The 23,903-nt window shown below is 39.8% G+C and overlaps 1 protein-coding gene across 1 annotated transcript in view; it reads right to left on the bottom strand.

Annotated features, from left to right (window-relative positions):
• Positions 1 to 7,760: 7,760 nt before the first annotated feature.
• LOC126472327 (CLIP domain-containing serine protease HP8-like) overlaps positions 7,761 to 23,903 on the bottom strand; it is a 62,351-nt gene continuing 46,208 nt past the window's right edge. The window contains exons 5-7 of the mRNA XM_050099928.1: positions 22,247 to 22,437; positions 20,547 to 20,648; positions 7,761 to 9,235 (exon numbers count right to left, since the gene is read on the bottom strand). Of these exons, the coding sequence (XP_049955885.1) occupies positions 8,925 to 9,235; positions 20,547 to 20,648; positions 22,247 to 22,437 (604 nt within the window). The 3' untranslated portion in view covers positions 7,761 to 8,924. The remainder of the gene's footprint in view (positions 9,236 to 20,546; positions 20,649 to 22,246; positions 22,438 to 23,903) is intronic.

Raw genomic sequence — 23,903 nt, 5'->3', positions numbered from 1 at the left:
TTATTACCTCATCATTGGCTTGTTTATTTATTTTGCTGTTGTGAAAGTATAACAACGAAATCTGAAACGCGGAAACCGTAACTCCTTCATCGCTCCACAACTTATAGTTATGGGCCGACAAAGGAGTACGAGTATTGGGTTTATCATATTTTACGTCTCGGAATATTTAATGAAAACCACTACACAGTATAAAATCGAACTTGTAGCCACTTAACTCCTGAAGAGGGTACATGTCAATGTGAATAACGTGCAAAAGTCTTATTACAGACAAAGCTCATGAACAGCGTACTACATTTTCAATAGAAAATATTTTATGTAATATTTATGCATGCGACTAATAGTGAATAATAGCTCATATTAATAAGATTAAATACAAATTCCATTTTGAGAGAAATGGTTCCCCAATAAATAAAGATTGTGTTTCAAATATTAGCAGCTGACCTCGGAACGTAGTTCAAATGGTTCAAATGGCTCTGAGCACTATGGGACTTAACATCTTTAGGTCATCAGTCCCCTAGAACTTAGAACTACTTAAACCTAACTAACCTAAGGACATCACACACATCCATGCCCGAGGCAGGATTCGAACCTGCGACCGTAGCAGTCCCGCGATTCCGGACTGCAGCGCCTAGAACCGCATGGCCACCGCGGCCGGCACACAGTTCAAATAGCAAATAATTATATGAGGGGCTTTCAATATGTAATACAACAAATTTTTTGTCGAACAATTTCTGTTCAAAAATCTAGATTTTGTTGTAGGACATCGAGGTATATTATCGCTTCAATTCCTGTTGTTTCGTGAGGTTCCTATACCTGGCGGCGCTGTACGTAGTCGTCAAAATGGCGTCTGTAGCGAAGGTGTGCTCCAAGCAGATGGCTGACATGGAGTTCCTTGCGGCGGTAAACCAAAGCATTGCAGATATTCATATTCGCTTGGAGAACGTCTACGGAGACCTGGCAGTGAACAAAAGCTCGTCGAGTCATTAGGCGAGACGGGTTTCATCATCGCAACAAGGTCGCGCAAACCTATCCGATCTCCCGTGTGGGTGTCGGCACCACACAGCCTCAGGAAACTGAACAAACGACTTCAGCGAGTTTGCCGACAAAGAAATGGAAACGAACTTCCCCTTGTCCAAGCAATGCAAGACCTCAAACGAGTACGCGCATCCAAGAGGAGCCCACAAAACTTTATCGGGCTGTTGTTCCTCATCCATCCTACAACCCAGATCTCGTACCGTCCAGATTCTATCCGTTTCGTCCATCGAAGCATGCAATCTGCGGCAAGCAGAACGTGGGTGATGAGGAGGCTATCAATGGGTGTTTACCCCCATTCCTTGGATTCTACTAACTACCATTACAATTTATTATTATACACGTATTAGATTTTCAGCACTCATATTATACACTGAGAGCTCATGATCAATAAAAATCACGCCTCAAAAATCAAGATTTATTCTTCCTTTAATAGTTATATCTTCAACTATAGGATTCAGGACATCAACCTAATCTCACTATACTAAGGACTCAAATTAATTAAACTAACAACTGTCATCTATAATTAAAAGCATAATCTCTTAGGTCTTGGCAAAAATTTACACCACTACAATTGCAGTATAGAATCAAAACTGAATACAAGACCAATAATGATAAGAGAGAAAATGTCTCCTAAGTAGATTTACGGTCTACCACCTATAACATCAGCCATCTTATTTAAAAAATGGTTATTTTCTGCAAACCATAAGGACATCGGTACATTATACTTTCTATTCAGAGCACAAGCAGGAATAGTAAGAACATCAATAGGAATACTTATTCGTGCAGAATTAGAACAGTGCAGATCCTTAATCGGCGATGACCCGGCCTATAATATTATTACAGCCCACGCATTTGTAATAATTTTCTTCATAGTAATACTTATTATGATTGGTGCATTTGGTAACTGACTTGTACCATTAATAATTGCGGCACCAGATATAGCATTTCCCCAAATAACTAATGTAAGTTTTTGATTACTATCACTTTCATCAACCCTTCTTCTTACATCTTAGCTAATAGATGATTATGCTGGTACAGGATAACAGTTGAGCCCTCACTAGCAGGTGCTATCGCTCACAGAGAAACATCAATAGAGCTAACTGTTTTCTCATTACACCTAGCAGGTGTTTCATATATTCTTGGAGAAGTAAATTTCATTACAACAGCAATTAATATACAAACAGAAAGAATAGCTGTAGTTCAGGCACCATTATTTGTTTGATCTGTCACTATTACAGCCCTTCTTCTTCACCTTTCACTTCCTGTTTTAGCATGTGTGATTACTATTCTATTAACCGACCAAAACCTAAATACACCATATTTTACCCTGCAGGATGGGGGGTGGGGGACTCTACTCTATACCAACACTTATTCTGATTCTTTGAGCCCCAGAGGTTTATATTTTAATTTTACCAAAGCTTGGTATTATCTCACACATCATACGTCAAGAACGATGAAAAATTGAATAATTTTGAACACTACATATAATTTATGATATATTATCAACTAGACTAATAGAATTTACTGTATGAGCACGCCATATATTTACAGTAGAAATGGATGTTGATACTTGTGCGTACTTTACATCACAAAAATAATTATTGTTGTAGTAACAGGAATTAAGGTATTTACATGATTAGCAACATTATATAGAATAAAATTCACCCACCATTACTATGAGATCTAGGATTGATTTTCCTATTCACAACTGGAAGGTTAACAGGACTAGTATTAGCAAATTCATCTCTAGATATTATATTACAGGACAATTATTAAGTAGTAGCACACTTCCACAACATATTATCTATAGGAGCAGTATTTGTAATTATAGGAGGTGTCATTCAATATACCTATTATTTACAGGTATAACTATAAATAATACATGATTAAAAATCCAATTCACAATTATATTAATTGGAGTGAACCTAACCTTGTTTCCTTAACATTTCCCAGATCTAACATTAATACCACAACATTATTCTGACTACCCAGACTCATATACATAATGAAATGTAGTATCAAGAATTGGAACAAGAATGTCAATTGTGGGAATCATTATATTCATTGTAATTACATGAGAATGAGTGGTTACAAATCGAGCAATTATACTGAGAGCTAACATAAGTAAATCAACTGAATGACTACAAAAAAAGCCTCCTGCAGAACACAGTTATTCAGAACTACCACTAATTTCTAGACTCTAATATGGTAGATTAGTGCAGTAGATTTAAGCTCTACAAATAAAGTTTTGACGTTTTATTAGAAAAGTTTTTAATGGCAACATGATCAAATTTATCACTTTAAGATAGAGTTTCACCACTAATAGAGGAATTAGCATTCTTCCACTACCATACTATAGTTGTACTATTATTAATTACAGTAACTGTAGGCTACACTCTGAGGTATACTATTCATTGCCTATACAAATCGAAGTATTCTTCACACACACTTGATTGAAGCCATTGGAAGAGCATTACCAGCTATTACTCTAATTTTTATTGCATTTCATACATCTATTATACTTACTCGTTGGTTCAGTAGATGCAATAATTCCAAATTAAACAATTGGACAACAATGATAATCAGGACAGGAATATTCAGACTTCATAGATGTAGAATTTGACAGTTACATAGCGCCAGAATAAGAGCTAGAAAATGACAGATTCTGATTACTAGATGTAGATAATTGAACAATTTTACTTATAAATACAGAAGCAAAAATACTAACAAGAGCCTCAGATGTTCTTCATCCATGGGTAGTACTGCATTAGGAATTAAAACTCATGCCACATCTGGCCGATTAAACCAAGGAGTATTTGCAATAAATTATCCTCAATTATTTTTCAATCAGTGCTCAGAAATTTGTGAAGCAAATAATTAATTTATGCCAATTATAGTTGAAAGATGTTCAGTGAACTTATTTATTAAGTTATTACCATTAATAAGCTAAGGAGTTAGTTACAATATAACATTAGAGTGTCAGTCTAAAATAACTAAAAAATTAGTACACCTTGAAACATCTGATGACTGAATTAACTGTCACACTAATTCCACTGCATGAAAATCTAAAATGTAGAAAGCGATAAACTTTTTTACTTCATCATTCTAGGTGGGGTCTCAGCAAGAAAAGTGTGTTGCATGGCACTAAGTGCTCACGTTCTCAAATAATGGTTAAATACAGTCTGGGTAATTTGCATATCATGATTTGTCATGCATCAATATGTATATACAGCTCCTATAATACTTGACTTAATGTAAGATTATAAATTTCAATGAGTGGGTTGTGAGAACATTTTAAATTTTTAATTTTAGTTAATAACTAGTTGACAAACCTGGCTTTGCCTGTGTAATCGTTTTTCCAATTTTCTGTTAGAAAAGAAAACAAAAATAAACCGTGCTTGTAGTAAAGTATTGAAAAAGTATCATTTACATGTACTCGTCTGAATACCTCTGAAATTAAGAAATAGTTGTACAAAGGAATATGCATAACGTATGGATGTATCAGCACAGTATTTATACAGCACCTTCTTATAATTTGGCATACTTCTGAAGAAATCTAAACTTTTATCTTTCAAATCTTGAAATTTCTATTTAAAAGTTTGGACAACAAACATCGTCTTTTATTCGTGCAGTTATATTTTCGTTGCTCAATCTGCTCACCTACTTTGTCAGGTGGGCAATAATGTCTGCTGTTTGGAATTTTTAAATGGCCTCGCCATTTCTTCCGTTCATATAATCTCTCTGGGCACGCAGTAGTGATGACCATGATTGTCAATAAACAGCTTTTCTTCCATTGTTGTAATCATTTCCTCCTGTGTTGCAAAATTGGTTGGTTGGAGCTCCTGCGGTACTTGGGCATCTACAAAAGGGTCGCGAATACTAAGGCCCAAAATGTAGTATCATTCTCACCTGTTTATTTGTTGTTTTCATTTCTGTGACAGGTCTATGCGGCATCTTGCCTGCTCCCAATATTCATCACATTTACTTGTGACATAATATATTCTTACCACATGACTCAAATTTTATAACCAATGTGTAGTACCACAATTCCAAGACTACAGAAGGAGAACAGACACGTCAAAGAGTGGGTGGAAAGTTCATAATTTTGTGGAGAAGAAAAAAAAATCTGGGGCACGAGATAGATTTCAACACAGATCTCCCACTTCGCAGTCCCACACTGTGATCACACAACCACGTGCTGTGGTGCTTGTAGTTCTCTCGATGTTGCATAGCTTGAGCTTGGACCGTTCACTGTTTCTATTTTGCTTCTTTTTTCAAAGTTCAGTACACCTCCGTCCGGTTTCATGCTTAATCTGTGTTCAGTCTTTAATGGGCTATCCACTGATTCATTTTGCCTCTAAATCTGAGGTGGGGGGAGGGGGGGGGGGGCGATGGGGAGATTCCCTCGAGAGTAATGGTCCAAGAATGGCTTAGTTTAATGTGAGAAATTTCATAAGTATATCATAAGTTTTTAACTGGCCATTGAGCATTATCTTCTGTATTAATTCTTATAGGCATGTGTCCTGTTACACAGAAAATAAAATTTTCCGCTCATTTATGAATAATTAATGAGGTTAAGTCTTATGTCATTCACATAGATGGTTTTCTGGTCATGTCAGTTAACTAGTCACTTTGATTTACCTGATTTTAGAATTCGATGTGATGAAATATTATTTTCAGTGGATAGCAGTTTATATTATCGATGTGACAAGAAAAATTTACAGTCAGGTTATGATTTGTTTCGAATTTTACTTTCATGTGGTGAAATAGTGTGTAGACAATAGACATCGTTTTGATGGTTATCATAAGTGTTATAATCTCAGAGCATGTGAACAAAGAACAGCACAGCTTTGATGGCATCGTATCTAAGCTTAACAATGATAGCAGTATTGTATGGTTCTGTACGTCTGGAGGAACTGTTTCGATGTGACACCACTTGGACTGTGTTTCCACCTCATTGATTATTTATTCGAACAGAGTATCATGTTCCACTGTCTCCCAACCCAGATGTCAAACCAATGAACTTCACTGAATTATAAGCTAGTATGAATAAAACGTCGGTTCAAATTGTTACAGGCTGCTGAGTATTTAAATATTATATCAAATCAATCAAATATTTCAAAATGTGAATTTACCACAATTTTTTAAAAACTTGGTAAGTTTTATTATCATTTCAAATGTGCTGATAATTTCTCCCGAATGAGGAGTTGACAAAAGGAGGTAGAAGTTCCGATTAAGCTGCCTCTTTCACTTTTTCAATCATTCCAGTATTTTCGAAATTTTAGAAGAACATAACATTAAAGTTAGAGTGTTCTGCTTCTGGAAATAGGTTCAGTTTGTCATAAAAAAGTGGTAGAAGTTTGCAAGTTAGAACCTAATATACTTTTTGAATTATTAAGATAAAACGAATTTTCGTATCTACATTTTGTAATGCGAGTTAGATTAACTGATATTTGTTATGAAGCTTTAAAGCCAAAATTAAAGCACTGTACTTATTATGTCTAATAATGAATCTGTACCGTGCCTAAACATAATATGGTAATTTTACAAAGGTATAGAAAGTAAAACAGTCAGTTCAGAGCCCCTAACTATACTCGGTTCCGTTTGAAATGTTCAGGAGTTCAAAATTTGTGATTTACCTGGATAACGGTGTTATGGAACATAAATAAAGTACAGTTTTATTTAGTCTTGAGGAGTACTGATTGGGAGCCGCTGTCAAAGCGGGAAGCAATTTTGGAGCGAATGCTTCGTTCGCCGTCTGCATCAAGCATGTATAAAGAACGGGATGCTTACAACCAGAAGTTATTCGATCCCCGTGAGTCATATGTGTTGAGTCTCACCATGTTGCAGAATGTTCCGTGAATCTTTCCGTGACAGTGTCTGCTTAAGCCTTAAATGGCGTTAAAAAGTATTGATATGAATGTTTTTAGGTTGACTGATATATCTCGCTTATTTAGAGCAAATACTTAAAAGCCGACTTTCGTGGTTGTAGTAATGAACTGGAAAGCCCACGTTACGTTTTCGATGTTTCGTTTCGTGTACTGATCGCTGTATCATAGCAAGCCGTTTGGCAAGTGGCTTAGATTATTCTCTACTTTTAAGGCTAGCAACTAAACTTAGACAATTATGAACATAGAGTATAAATCGTCTCAGAACTGTGTCAAGTGCTCAATGCTGACACAACAAGCTTTAAATATTTGCAAAAATTAAATACTCTTGTGCATGTAAGTACTCATTATACTATGCTGTTCCGTTAAATGACAATAAACTCATTTGTCGCCCTAATTCTGAAATACTTTGCATTATTCAGTGAGAGTTACGATATTTCACTTTAGTCTCGACGAGATGAATTGTGGACCAGTGGACAAAAGACTATGAATGGTATATCCTCCATCGGTATCTGGCTGTTTGCACGTATATCTTTCAGGCCCTTATAGAAGAGTGTGGTTTCCAAAATTAATTTCACACAAGACTATCAAGCATTACAATGTAAAAACTAAATAAAAGACTTCACAACTTTACCCACTGCCCGGCACACTCACAATGTAGGTACACCAGGTGTCAAACCCCGAGCTGCCTACATAGAACTGGCTTTCATGTGATTGACTTTTTATGTGCATCAGGAACAACTGAGGTACTTGGCAAGGAATCCTTAAGCGCAGTCATAACCAGGATTTGCTTAGACTATGATTCCATTTTACATGAACTTCAGCAATGAAACAATATGTATTTTAAAACGTTTAATTATAAATAGTAATTAACAAAAACAATAATCTATTAACGATCCAGCTCACTCCCATGATGCACAGGGACAACAAAATAAATTACAGTTCACAAAATTCACTTAGTAAACAGCATGGTTTCACGGCTCTAAATCAATTTCTCTGCTATAAAACACGATCATCCACTACCAATCGGGGTCGCGTGGATGTGGAGTGGAGGTCATGTGGTCAGCAACCCGCCCTCCCAGCCGTTTTGATGACTTCCCAGAGCTTGGGTTCGCTACTTCTTATTCAAGTAGCTCCGCAACTGGCGTCACGCCACAGCTCTCGCACCAAGGAAAATGAGTTTGCAGTGAAGTGAAACGAGCGCGGATCTTCTACATATCAGCATTCTATACTGGCCGCTCATTTACAGAGGTGGACATACCAAAAAATTTGTATAAATTATTAATAACTACTGTAAATGAGATAACGAGCGACGAGAAAGTGATCAAAGCAATTGCTTTTTTGATGAACATATACACAACCTTTATTTCTTGAAACTAGGGAACAAGGAGACACAAGAATCAAGGATAATTTAGGTTTGTTACTATGCAGGATAGTATTTTGTGTCAGATGGTGAGGCAATTGTTAGTAGTACCATGGTATCACATCATTTGCAATGAATCAATTGTTTGTCAAGATTAATCCTCTGAAATCCTGTTGTTCTCAGTTGTACTTACATTCCCTGTTTCCATGTGTGAGAGCCTCACGAAATTTTACTGTTCACAAAACGAATTTTATTAAAATTTTCTCAATTTTTTTTCATCATAAGCACCTTCTTCGCTCGTTCCACATATGTACAGTACGTAACAGTAACGTATTTCATTTTTTTCTTCAATGATAATTTGTTGCAAAATTTTGTGTGTACTACACAAAAAAGATAACGACAAGGGAAAATTTAATAATGAAATAATCAATATCTTAAAGACGATGGTGCAAATGGCGTGAGAGGAGACACTGCTTTGAGTTAACACCTCTTAAGATATAATGTCATTGATATTCATTGCAGTAACGTGAACATTAGTGTCTGAGAGTTGATGTAATTCGTCTGGATGCATCCAGTTGAATGATATTCATGGCGGTCGGCCACAATGATATGGTGGGATGTAAGTCGTGTACTTGATGTTAAGGTCGAATGGTGTCCAGTATCCAGGTGAGGAAGGAGGAGACACGGGTGTAGACAGCGGGATAGCCCACCATGCCGCAGTTTCGGGGGCCAAATGACACGAGGCCAACGACGACACCCCTAGGTGGCCGGCCTTCGAAGGCCATCAGCGGGCCGCCGCTGTCGCCGGAGCAGGAGTCCTTGCCTTTCTTACCACCGGCGCATATCTGCGACGTCACGATGCGTCGGTTCCAGCGCGAGTACCGCTGTTGGCACGTCTGCTCGTCCACCACCGGCACGCCGACGTACAGTTTCACTGGGCTGGTGTCACCTGCAAAACACAAACACGCGCGTATTAACCAAAACATCGGTATATTATACACTCCTGGAAATTGAAATAAGAACACCGTGAATTCATTGTCCCAGGAAGGGGAAACTTTATTGACACATTCCTGGGGTCAGATACATCACATGATCACACTGACAGACCCACAGGCACATAGACACAGGCAACAGAGCGTGCACAATGTCGGCACTAGTACAGTGTATATCCACCTTTCGCAGCAATGCAGGCTGCTATTCTCCCATGGAGACGATCGTAGAGATGCTGGATGTAGTCCTGTGGAACGGCTTGCCATGCCATTTCTACCTGGCGCCTCAGTTGGACCAGCGTTCGTGCTGGACGTGCAGACCACGTGAGACGACGCTTCATCCAGTCCCAAACATGCTCAATGGGGGACAGATCCGGAGATCTTGCTGGCCAGGGTAGTTGACTTACACCTTCTAGAGCACGTTGGGTGTCACGGGATACATGCGGACGTGCATTGTCCTGTTGGAACAGCAAGTTCCCTTGCCGGTCTAGGAATGGTAGAACGATGGGTTCGATGACGGTTTGGATGTACCGTGCACTATTCAGTGTCCCCTCGACGATCACCAGTGGTGTACGGCCAGTGTAGGAGATCGCTACCCACACCATGATGCCGGGTGTTGGCCCTGTGTGCCTCGGTCGTATGCAGTCCTGATTGTGGCGCTCACCTGCACGGCGCCAAACACGCATACGACCATCATTGGCACCAAGGCAGAAGCGACTCTCATCGCTGAAGGCGACACGTCTCCATTCGTCCCTCCATTCACGCCTGTCGCGACACCACTGGAGGCGGGCTGCACGATGTTGGGGCGTGAGCGGAAGACGGCCTAACGGTGTGCGGGACCGTAGCCCAGCTTCATGGAGACGGTTGCGAATGGTCCTCGCCGATACCCCAGGAGCAACAGTGTCCCTAATTTACTGGGAAGTGGCGGTGCGGTCCCCTACGGCACTGCGTAGGATCCTACGGTCTTGGCGTGCATCCGTGCGTCACTGCGGTCCGGTCCCAGGTCGACGGGCACGTGCACCTTCCGGCGACCATTGGCGACAACGTCGATGTACTGTGGAGACCTCACGCCCCACGTGTTGAGCAATTCGGCGGTACGTCCACCTGGCCTCCCGCATGCCCACTATACGCCCTCGCTCAAAGTCCGTCAACTGCACATACGGTTCACGTCCACGCTGTCGCGGCATGCTACCAGTGTTAAAGACTGCGATGGAGCTCCGTATGCCACGGCAAACCGGCTGACACTGACGGCGGCGGTGCACAAATGCTGCGCAGCTAGCGCCATTCGACGGCCAACACCGCGGTTCCTGGTGTGTCCGCTGTGCCGTGCGTGTGATCATTGCTTGTACAGCCCTCTCGCAGTGTCCGGAGCAAGTATGGTGGGTCTGACACACCGGTGTCAATGTGTTCTTTTTTCCATTTCCAGGAGTGTAAATTTCATTGAGACAGAATATTTCTTTTGACTGATCAGCACAGATATAGAAACTCAGCTTGCCCTTTTCTTGCACAACATCGTTGAATCGTGGATGAAGGGCTACAGGCAAGTTCCGTATTCCTAGGTTTCTGGGAAGTATTTGGCACAGTGCTCCGCTGCAGTCTGCTAATGACTGTTCTCAGCAGCGCTCGCAAATTTTAGGAGCGGCACCTAGCTGTCGTCTATGTCCGTGCATTCTGGTGGGCTTCCAAAATGGCCAGGCTGAGATGCCAGAACTACACATACGAAACTTCATTCTATGGATTGATATAGTATTAATTGTGTCATTGAGTGATTTCACGTAAGATGGAGATTTTAAAAATGTTATATACATCTAAAAGTTGCTGTGGAAGAGCGAATATACAGGGACCAATAAAACGACACCGCCAGACTTCGAGGGGTGTAGAGAGCATCTTGAGAAATACTTTGACAATAAGTACCCATGCCCAGTATGCTAATGTTGCTACAGAAATGAGAAATTACTGGTTCAATCAGGCCACCAATTCTGCAGGTAATGCGTGTTCTGATGCAATGGACGCAAGTGGAATCGTCCACAGTGCGATTTCTTAGATCTGCCACTAGTGAAATCGTTAGACAACATCGAATGCATCCACGCCTATCACAGCGTTATAGATATACATACCCATGTTTGCTGCCGAAAGCGTAACCTAGAAGTAGTCGTCAGTCCCTATGATTTGCATGCTGTATTTTGTTGTTTCACACATGGGTTCGAGTTCTCAGTTTGTTTCTCAAGATACCATCAACAGTCCCTCCAAGTTTGTCAGTGTCGATTTCTCATTACCAAAAATAACTTCCCAATATTTCAAACAGGAAAAAATAAGAATAGAACATTGAAAGGAAGCATTTAAAAAGATATAAGGACTGCTTACAACAAGAGCAAAATACTTTATTTGGGATCTTGTTAGAGTTGGCACAGAAAAGATGACATTACAGAAGTAAGACGAGGAATGTCTTGAAAGCTTTGAAATCTGACTTTGGGGAAGAATGGGGGAAAGTAAACTGGTAGAGTGGTAAAGGAACTATTAAGGATTCGAAAGAAAAAGGAAACAAGAAGTAAATCTCCAAAAATCTCCAAATAAACGTAAAAAGTTATCATTGGCGGTAAAATAGAAGATAAAAGAGACAGAGATAGAAAAATGTATTTCATACAGATGGATCTGAATGAAATGCAGAAAACTGAAAAGACTTGGATGTCGTGCAAGATTAAGTGCTGCTGATATCAGTCTTTTGGCATATATATATATAATGATGATTTTAGTAAGACCATATTAAAATGTCAGAAACTGGTTAAATGTTGATTTATTTCAATTTCTGGACTAGTCACACGTTCATGAGTCCATATGGATGTGTGAAGAACACCTCTTCTGCATAAAAAGTACAGTGGATCATTTAGCAAAAACCTTGTTTACAAAGTAATTAGAATAATCCCTGTATTACTTATGGTTTCCTCAGAAACAACTTTGGACAGAAAAGGTAATTTCTCCAGTATAAACTATGCCTCAGAGTGGAAATTCTACAGTATTAAATAAAGTGCACCAATACAATCAAACCAATTTGTTGTTGTTTTACATTGATTGTGCATCAAATGTGACATGGTGGGTTTTACCATCTCCTTAGATCAGGCCTTGCCAAGATTCACAAGGCTGCATGCATGGGAAACTTAAGAAATTGTTTTTGCATCACATTGAAACGACTTATAACAGGGGAATATTGCACCATACTCCTATAAACAAGATTTTGTCATGGGTGTTTATATTTAATTTTAATTTCTTTTTTTTTTGTCAAAGCAGCAAATTTTGTTACTCTAGTACAGAAGTACAATAGATAGTGCTACTACGGTGAGTAATACCTCAAGAAACTTCAGATACAGGTGTTCAACATTAAGTGGAAATGTTTATACAATTTACACATTTCTATTTTAGAATATGTAATAGATACGATTTTAGAATATGTAATATATCTAGTCCTATGGTTCGAGATACAGTGAAATATTCGGAATCTGAGAAATTCGAACGTTAGTGGGACTCTCAATTTCACAAGAGAAGAAAAAAAAAACATTCTGACACGTGTTGAAACAATTACTAAATTAACTTTACAGGCTTCTCTGTGCAGTCGAGGATATTGCTCTTGGAGTAACATTCCTGTAAATTGCTAGACTGGATAAACAGGCCAGTGAGCTGGTTACGTCTATGAGCTCAATTTGGAGGTAATGAGATATATTAGCAGGCAAAAGCGAGAATGGTCTCACAGATAATCGAAATCCGTCGTTATTCGAGCAATGTCTTGGAATCTCTTTGGTGTGACATCACATGTGCTGGACTCCTGTTCAAATTGCTCGCCTATACTTCATAAGGCTTTAGACTTCAGATACTTATTTCAAAGATTATTGGTGTTAATATTTGCTTTAAAAGTAACTTATTAGTGGATTTTCATTCAACTCAATCTTTCTTTTTGTTATTGGTTCGAGTGGTCTGATATTCGGATTCGAGTGTTTATGTCGTTCATCGAAGTCTCAGCAGTATCTATACATTTAGCGGCGTGTGGTTGCAGCTGGAGCGGCTCTAAAGCTAAGTACTAACAAAATTGCTTGTGTGCTGTTATTCGGTTATTAAATGTAGTTGTTTTCAACGGTGCATAGTGCTGTTTCTGGTGAAATAACGGCTTAATAAGCTTTCTGAAACTTTCGCCCACTATTTTTTATATAGTTGTTTGTGCGTCGAGGTCATTTATTAAATTTAGTACGCCAGTTTTCAACAGACGGTTTTTTGTTTGTAGTGAAATATTTCAGGAAAACTCTCGTTCACTTTTTTCAATTTTGTTGAGTGTTCCAGTGATCGGTTGAATTTTTGGTTTTACATAAGAAATTTTGTGGTATTGGTATTAGTTATGGCTTAGTAGTATTAATAAAAGTATTTGCTTCCTTAGTAGAGTGCGACATTCTAGATAACTATTGGTAGTGCTTTAAATAGTTCTACTGTTGAAATTGAACTTAGATAACGTAGACATTTAGTTCTTTCATTAACTGTTAACATTATTTTTAAAGGATCAGAAGTTTGGGTTTTGCCATAGCTTTGCGAGTAGTGGGTTGCAGTGTCAGATTTGTTCAAAGTATTTTCATTGAGGGCAATCCACTGCGGAAACCAGAGGGCATTCTAGCCCACTGGCTTCCCCTCTCCTGGAAATGCAGAATTTGTGGCAGAAATGAACTGATAGAGTAGCAGGAGGGTAAGATCTGTGCCCTTCAAGTGCAAGGAGGAACTAGATAGTTTGAGGAGGGCAAAGGGCACTGGGGAAAGGGAACTGGCAGTTGGTAAGAAGGCAGCTAGGAGTAGGGATATTCAGACAGTTGCATTTTGTGTATAACCAACAGATTTGACCAACAGACAGAATTTAGTGGAGAGGAGCCCCTTGTAGCTGTAAGTGCAGGAAATATGCAGCAGTCCTCAGCAGATAGGTAGCCTAAGTCAGTTGCAAATTCTAACAGAAGGAAGAAGATTCTGCTGCTAGGTAGTTCACATGGCAGAGGTAAGGGCCAATAGATGCAGGAAGTGTTGGGGAGTGAGTACCAGGTCACCAACATTGTGACGCCTAGTGCAGGTTTGACTCAGTGACTGTTATCATAGGGAAGTTATGCAGGAATTTTACGAAAGAGGATCAGGTAGTGATTGTGGGTGGAGCTGCAAATATTCTCGATAGGGACAGGGAGTATGATGTAGGTGGTGACCTGGTAAAGATAGCTACTCAAACTGGTGGCACTAAGGCTCGCTTCGTGCAACTGTTTCAGCGTCATGAAAGGCCTCTTCTTAATGCTGCTGTTGGGTGTGTTAGCATGGGGCTGGAGAAGGTGCTGATGGCGAAGGGCATGACTCACATTGCAGTGGTACCAGTAGAATCCATCAACAGATTGAGTTTCACTAGGCCTGGCCTGCAGCTCAATAGGTATAGAAAGGGGAGGCTGGAAGTGCTTATAGGTGACAGTGTAGTGGGTGGTGATGGATCAGTGGGAAAATTCCTGTAGTAGTTGGTGTTTATATTGATGTCAGCTGATAGATATCCCTGCTTAAAAGGAGTCCTTCTAACAAAGGAATCACCTTCAAAGGAGGTCAATATCCAAGTACTGAAGGAATTACCATATTTAATCAAAATATAAGAGGTATTAGAGATAAAGTTAGCGGACTGCTTATAGATGTTGACTGTGACAGTGTTGGTGTATTGGAGCATTACATAAACAATTTGACAATTCAGAGGCTTCCAATAACCAAGATAAAGATTAGCTGGTTGTTTTTCAAGGAGTTCTTTGCTGAGTTGGGAGTGGCTGTGTATGTACAAAACAGCATTCCGTTTGAGTCCTAGATGTATCACTGTACTGCACTGAACATGTATTAGAATGTTGTGCAGGGGCAGTAGAATTTAATGAAACTAAACTTGTAATTTCTGTTATTTACAGTTCTCCTGACTCTGATTTCAGAATGTAGTGACTTCAATATTAATTTTGTATCTGATTGAGTAAGAAAAAGAATATTGGAAGATCTCCTAAATTCATAAGATCTGATGCAGACAGCGATTTTTTTCTAACCAGGGTGCAAGGGAACAGTAGCACAGCCATTGACCATATCTTTATTCTTTCTTCCTTACTAGATGGGCATGCTATAAGTGAAGGGGTGATTAGCCTTTCAGACCATGAGGCATGCATTTTAACACTAAAATTTTTGCACTCAAATAAATGTTGTATATAATTAATGTTGTATAAAATTACAAGTTATGTAGAAAAGTTAAGCCAACGGCAACAGAGAGTTTTTTAAGCCTCGTTAAGGAACAAGAGTGGCAGGATGTTTATAGTGCCGATAATATAGATGACATATATAATGCTTTCCTTAACACATTTCTCATGCTCTTGAAAGTTGCTTTCCATTAGAACATTCTGAACAGGGTACTAGTAGTAAAAGGCAGTCTGGGTGGCTACCTAGCGGGATAAGGACATCATGTAGAACAAAGTGGGAATTACATCAAAATGTTAGTAGTAGTCACAATCGAGCTGCAGTAGCCCATTACAAACAGTATTGTAAAGTGCTTAAAAATGTTATTACAGAGACAAGGAGCATGTGGTACACAACTAGAGAAGCTAATTCACAGGATAAAATTAAAACCATATGGTCAGTCATGAAGCAAGTGTCTCGTCAGCAGCACAAGGTCGACAATATAAGTCAGTTCGTAGTAAAAATATTTCTGGTACTGAGAACTCAGATATTTGTACAGTACTTAACAATCACTTTATGCTGGTGAATTAAATAAAAAGTTAGATCCCACAGGGAATCATGTAACTATCTCGGAAAATGCCTTTCCGAGACTGATGTCTGAAATACTCTTATGTGATATTGAAAAGGGGGACATTGACTCAGTGAATAAATGAGTCAAGACTACGGATTCTCACGGATATGATGGAGTGCTTGGCTGAATATTGACGTACTGTGCTGGACATGTTAGTCCTGTACATGTAATTTGCACTTTGTAATTTTTCCTTTAAGAAAGGTCAGTTTTCTGAACAATTAAAGTACTCAGTAGTAAAGCTACTTTATAAAAAGGGAGAAACGGATAATGTAGACAATTTTAGGTCTATTTCTATGCCATGAGTGTTTGCCAAAATTATTGAAAAGGCTGTGTATGTAAGGATTATTGATCATTTTATTTCACACAATCTGCTGTCAAATCTACAGCTCGGTTTTCGAAGTTAACAACTGAAAATGCTATATTCTCTTTTCTCTGTGAGGTACTGGATTGACTAAACAGAAAGGCAACTTTTTTGATTTAACTAAGGCCTTTGATTGTGTTGACCACAAAATATTGCTCCAGAAGTTGGACCATTATGGAATACGAGAAGTAGCTCCAAATTGGTTGACATCTTACTTTAACCACAGGCAGCAAAACGTCATTATGCACAGTGTTGAGACTGTCTGAGTGGGCACAGTTAAATGGGGGATTCCCAAGGGAAAAGTGCTGGGGCCACCCCTATTCTTTATTTGTGTAAATGATACGTCCTCTAGTACTACATGTGATTCTAAAATATTTGTGTTTGCTGATGACACTAGCTTGGTAGTAAAGGATAAAGGATGTTGTGTGCAACGTTGGCACTCTTTCAAACAGTGCAGTTCATGACATATGTTCATCTCTTGTAGAAAACAAACTAACGCTAAATCACAGGAAGACTCAGTTTTTACTGTTCCTAACACACAGTTCAACAAAACCCAACGTTTTAATTTCACAGAATGTACATATGCTTAGTGAAATATAACAGTTCAAATTTCTAGGTGTTCAGATAGACAGTAATCTGTCGTGGAAAACCCACGTTCAGGATTTTGTTCAAAGACTTGATGCTGCCACTTTTACTGTTCGAATGGTATCTGAAGTAAGTTACAGCTCGACACGAAAAGTAGTCTACTTTGCTTACTTTCATTCTCTTATGACATATGGTATTGTATCTGGGGTAGTTCTTCCCATTCTGAAAAGATAGTTTTGGCTCAGAAACGGGCGGTTCAGGCAACAAGTGGTATAAGTCGCGAACCTCTTGCCGACCCCTGTTGATTAGCGTTGGTATTCTGATATTGGCCTCTCAATATATATTCATTCTTTACTGTCGTTTCTTGTTAACAATATCAGCTTATTTCCAAGACTTAGCAGCTTTGACTGAGATGACACCAGACAGAAATCAAATCTGCATTTTGATCACACTTCCTTGACTCCTGAGCAGAAAGCTGTGCAGTATACTACTGCATCCATTTTCAATAATTACCACAACAAGTTAAAAATCTTAGCAGTAATCCACGCGCTTTAAATCGAAACTGAGAAATTTCCTCATGGATCACTCGCTCAATTCTGTCGAGGAGTTCCTTGAAAAATTAAGGTGCTTCTTGTGTTATGCTGTTGATTGTGTTTACATAAACTTATAGCTTGTCTTTTTTGGGTTCATTAACTTTTTATTTTATCTGTTATTAATTTATGTCGTAATTTCATGTACTTACACGTTGCATGAGCTTGGTCATTTGATCCTCAATTAGGTCCTACTGAACTAGACGTGTAAAATAAAAATAAAAAACTCGTGTTGAAATATCCCCGTTCCTCAAACGTAATCAGTCATGTCTGGTCCACAAACGACTAGCTTGAGCCACGGGAAATGTTCAATGTCATGAACTGGAAGCCGATTTTTCCATATACTCGTAGCATTAATCTTGTTCGCCATATCTGTTACCAAATGATTCTCCCCTTGCATTAAGACACTTAATGAATTCAAATACGTCAGGATGTCCTCCATAATAGATTATGTCACCACTATACTTATCATTAACTCTCTTTTTTCCCTGATGTACGCCTTCATTCAGCATCCACTGCCGTTCTTCAGAATACAAGTGCATTTCTGCCCGGTTCAAATGGCTCTGAACACTATGGGACTTAACATTTGAAGTCATCAGTCCCCTAGAACTTAGAACTACTTAAACCTAACTAACCTAAGGGCATCACACACATCCATGCCCGAGGCAAGATTAGAACCTGCGACCGTAGCGGTCGCGTGGTTCCCGGTCGAAGTGCCTAGAACAGCTCGGCCACACCGGCCGGCTTTCTGCCCGGTGTTATAATGATGTTTCATTGAGTGTTTTTCCAGCTCACAATAGTGTGATGCCTTATTAAGCACCTCGCTTGGCCTATGGGTGATAAAATTGCTGTGGCTTCTTCACTTTTTCGTTTTTTGGCAGGGACATTGACGCCATAGTATTCCTAATGCAGAACGAAATCAAGTTTAACACAAACAGTAATTTCAGCGAACAGCCTGATGTCTGATAAGGCGAATACATCGCTGTAGAGCTGTCGAGCTGCAGTCTCCATTATCCTCTTCCTCCTCATCCTTCAACTCACTCGCTGGGTAGGACACTGGCTGCAGCGCTCGCGCTCGCAAATTGCGGTTTGGGCAGGCCTCCCTTAGGTATTTCACTTATAGTGCCCGCCTTAGAAGAAGAGACTGCAAGTGATAATGTGTACGTGTAATCACTGCTTCACACCTTGAATTCACCAGTTAGATGAAAAATGTGGTTCTATGTGACCAAATTTATTATAGTTTTCATCTAATACATACACTTGACATTAAATTCTATGTTGTGTTGCATAGAAGAACTAAACTTTTTCGCCATCACCTATTTCCTAATGTAAGATCGACAGGAAACCAAATGGAAGAAACTAAGTTTAGAGAAATACAAAAAGTCGTTATCCAAGAATACGCTATTTAAATGAAGTATATAGACGATACCAAATGTGCTTCCATGTCTTGATTTGTTATGAAAAAGTTTTCCACAGATTTTGTTTTACCATCCACGTGATTTCTGGTCCAATGAAACACCTAATTTAACTAAATCATCTGCTGAACTTTATGAAACAAAACTGACGTTTTCATGAAAGCCGACATAAATGTATTAAACTGGTAAATGTCAGAAATTTGTAGAGGGTGTATGTGAATTAGCACTGAAGTTAGAATGGCTAACTGACACGTAGAGCGTTAATTCCTTGTACTGCCCGGATTTTTCCTCATTAGATGACTAGAACAGTGGGCACTCAGCCTCCTAAGGACCACATGAAGAGTATCGAAACAGCACCAAATATAACGAACAGCATACGTATAGAAGTTGAATGATTCAAAACTCTCACTCCAAGTAGGATCTTTCATGTCATGAAAGAAAGAAGAAATATAACAGCAGCTGGAGGAATGGTCTTCACTAATTTCTACATTTCCTTGTTTTGGATCGGGAAGAAGAGGAGCAGATTATTATTTAACGTCCAGTAGACAATTAGGTCATTAGAGACGGAGCACAAGCTTGAATCAGGGAAAGATGGAGAAGGGAAGCGGCTATGCCCTTTCGAAGGAACCATCCCGACATTTGCCTTAAGCGATTCAGGAAAATCACTGGAAATCTAAATCATGGTGGCTGGACGTGGGTTTTAACCGTCGTCCTCCCGAATATATGTCCAGAGTGCTAACATGCTTGGATTTTCGATCAAAACACATCTGTGATCCTCACCCTCTGAAAATGTTCAGCAAGATAAATATATTAAAGGCGGATTTTACAGCATATAATTACTTGAATAGGTGAAATAATGCCTGTGAGAAGTGGTATCCTATCATATCCTATCAGTAAAGAGCTAGTGTGTACGTATGTACTACTTTCAACGAATTTATGAGACTTTTGAACAAATTACACCTTCCAGAACATAATATTTGTTGGTAATATATATGGTACATTTACTTGACCAGAACGACCATAGATTGATTGTCCCTAATTCACAACCCAAACACAGTGTTATTTAACACATAACGAACCTCCTCAAGCTGCTTGCACACTTAGATTTCTCAAACCAGGACAGTACCAATGAAAACCGGAAGCATAAAAAATGCTGGAGTTAAAAATCTCGTCACGAGTTTGGAAGATTGAGCTGGTCTGAAAAAAAAAAATTTTTAGCCGTATCTTGAAAACGATAACTTAGCGATGTTTTCTGAGTACACCTTTATTCTTAACGGTGGTGTCAATGGGAAAAAGAGAGATAGTAAACGTTCTGCATGGTTGAGAATCGTTTTAAGGCTTGGAGCATTTGTTGTCATTTTTTAAATCGACAACACAAAATACAAGCCCTTTCCTCATTCGGTCAACGAATGATGTTTGAGACTAATGATTATCTTCGATACCCCAAAATAAGAGCATTATTCCTTAGTGAAGTTGTTGATACGTGGAGAGGCTTACCATATTCTGTTGTACCCCATCCAGCAACAACAAGATTCTTCCCGACGAACGTCGCCTGCCTCATCTCAGTACTAACTGGCAGACAGATTGGTCTGATGAAAGCTGGAATACAACAAAATTTACAATAATTTTTTATCAAATATTCCAGATATTCGCATTCTTAATGTATATTTCTAAATTTTATCTACATTAATCATTTTATCGTTTTCCATGAATCGCTTCAGAATTCACGGAAGTGTATTCCGTTTTTGCAACAAAATAAATGGTAGTTTGTTTTTTTGCCATACTTGTTTTGCTTCTTGTATTTTTAAATCAACTTCGGTGGTCAGTTCTGATGTTGTTAATCTACGTGTATCGTCCTGGAGATGTATTTATTCGAGCTGCATATTTCAGATGGCCGGTTTTCTCAACCAAATTTATTTCATTACTTCACTTCCACCTTTACCGGTGATTGAATCTGCCTGAAAACACAGAAATTCAACACACAGAGGGAAATGTAAGTGAAATGGTGAATTTAGTCGAGAAAATGCCGAAAATAGGCCGTCTGTTGTATGCAGACTGACAAAATACATTTCCAGATCGACACACCCGGATTAGCAACATCAAAATGGCCACTGTAGATGCTTGGGAAACAAAAGAAGGGAAATGCGTGGGGCAAAAAAGAACTGCCTTTCATTTAGTTGCAAACACGAAATATATGTTCATGAATTTATGCATACCACTTAGTAAAAAGGTAAATGTCAGGACAAACACTAACAACTTAAACAAAATTTAACGACAGTACTGACAGAGGGACAAGATAAGGAATACCTTATTGTTGTAAACAGTAACTGTCTTTTTCACACATTACAAAATCAAAAAGACGGAATACGTCAGATGGAAATGAAATCTACTGAGGCCTATCAGGTTATAGGAGTCCATATCCGAGTTCCAGAAACAAAATTAAAACCACAGGAAGCCTTGGACACAGGACAACAGCGTGAAGTCGCTCACAGTGAACAAGTTGTGGAATGTACTTCAAGCAAGCCATCTTCATGAAAAATTACTTACGTTTGAATTCACCCACTCTTATTTGTAATGTTTCGAATGAATAAGAAAACTCTTTTCAATCCCTCACCAGCATTGGTTGATTCGAATTAACAGTAAAGAGACAAAAAAGAATGTTATGGCAGTACGGCATCTCAGTTTATCAGTTTGGTGGAAACACAAACTTAAACACTGCAGAAAGTTATTTGTTCCACTGATTTAATTGACGATTGATTTGCATTAGTTCTCAGTCCATATCGATTTGGAAAAAATAAAAAAGATTATTGATATGAAGGACACCATCTTCGATTGTAGAGAGTTTCGTATGCAACATGTGTGCTGAACTTTGAAGCCAGCCAACTATGTTGTCAGTGACTGATCACCAATAGTCCGATCGAACAATAAAAATATACTTTCTGGTTCTTACTGCAAACAATATGTAGCCCGAGACTTGCGTATATGATCCCAATCGATGGAGCGGCCCCAAGTTAATTTGGTGCGATATTCACTTCAGGGTATACCTGTTTTTGCAGCAACTACTGGCAATTCATGAGGGGCTGCCCTTATTTTGGATATACTGTACCAGTCTGATACGAAACGTATTCTCTAATTGACCTGGGCGGTGTAGCTACCGTGGTGTTGTGAGAAAGAGCAGCCGGCAGCGCAACACTCACAGTTATCGGGCGCGTCGCGGTCGAGCCTCAGCAGCGCGATGTCGTTGTCGACGTTGCTGGTGGCCTGTGGCCTGAAGTCTGGGTGCGGGATGACCTCCTCGATGCCGTAGTCCTCGGCCGGCGGCGCGCAAATCTCGCCGTAACAGTCCACGTCCGTACGCTGGTCCCACTCGCCCAGCCGCACGCCCACACTGCAACGCAGAAAGGAAATAAAAAGGAAAACAAAGTGCCAGTCACTGCCACTATTAAAACGAAATATCAGACATACACTGAATTGGCGAAAATCATGGGATAGCGATATGCAGATAGACAGATGGCGGTGGTATTGCATACACAAGGTATAAAAGGGAAGTCCATTGGCAGGGCTGTCTTTTGCACTCAGGTGATACATGTGAAAAGGTTCAAAAATGGTTCAAATGGCTCTGAGCACTATGGGACTCAACTGCTGAGGTCATTAGTCCCCTAGAACTTAGAACTAGTTAAACCTAACTAACCTAAGGACATCACAAACATCCATGCCCGAGGCAGGATTCGAACCTGCGACCGTAGCGGTCTTGCAGTTCCAGACTGCAGCGCCTTTAACCGCACGGCCACTTCGGCCGGCCCATGTGAAAAGGTTTTGGACGTTATTATACCTGCACAACGGGAATTAACAGACTATGAACGTGGAGTGGTAGTTGAAGCTAGAAACATGGGACATTTCATTTCGGAAATCGTTAGGGAATTCAATGTTCCGAGATCCACAGTGTCAATAGTGTGTCGAAATACAAAATTTCGGGCATTACCTCTCACCAGTGACAACGTGGTGTCCGACGGCCTTCACTTAACGACCGAGAGCAGCGGCGCTTGCATTAACTTGTCAGTGCTAACAGAGAAGCAACACTGCGTTAAATAACTACAGAAGTCAATGTGGGATGTATGGGGGACGCACCCGTTAGGACAGAGCCGAGAAACTTGGCAGCAAACCGACGTGAGTGCCTTTGCTAAAAACACGGCATCACTTGCAGCGCCTCTCCTGGCTTGTAGCCATATCGGTTCAACCCCAGATTACTGGAAAAATATGACCTGGTCGGACGGTTCACGATTTCAGTGGGTAAGAGCTAAGTGTAGGGTTCGAATGTGGCCCAGTCCTCACGAAGCCATGTGCCCAAGTTGTCAACAAATCACTATGCAAGCGGGTGTTGGATCTGTAACAGTGAGGGCTGGAATGGACTGGGTCCTGTGGATGTTCGCCGATCAGAAGACCATTTGCAGCCATTCGTGGTCTTCAAATTCCCAAACGACGACGAAATTTTTATGGATGACAATTCGCCATGTCAGTGGACCACAATTATTTGCGACTGGTTTCAAGAACTTCCTGAACAATTCGAGGCAGTGATTGAGCCACTCAGATCGCCCGACATGAATCCTATCGAACATTTATGCGACATAATCCTGCTCCGACAAAGTTCCCGCAGTAGAGACGGCATGGCTCAATATTTCTGCAGGAGACTTCCATCGACTTCTTGGGTCCATGCCGCGACGAATAACTGCACTACGGTAGGCAAAAGTCGGTGCGACTCGGTATTGGGAGGTATCTCACGACTTTTGTCACCTCAGTGCTAACGCCCTGCATTTTTCTACCTTTCTGTTGCATATCTAAGACTCTCGCTCTTTC

This window comes from Schistocerca serialis, chromosome 1 (genome assembly GCF_023864345.2).
Source record: "Schistocerca serialis cubense isolate TAMUIC-IGC-003099 chromosome 1, iqSchSeri2.2, whole genome shotgun sequence".
Taxonomy (NCBI): Eukaryota; Metazoa; Arthropoda; class Insecta; order Orthoptera; family Acrididae; genus Schistocerca; species Schistocerca serialis.
Note: the sequence above shows the minus strand (reverse complement) of the source record. Positions and strands in the feature narration are given on the sequence as shown.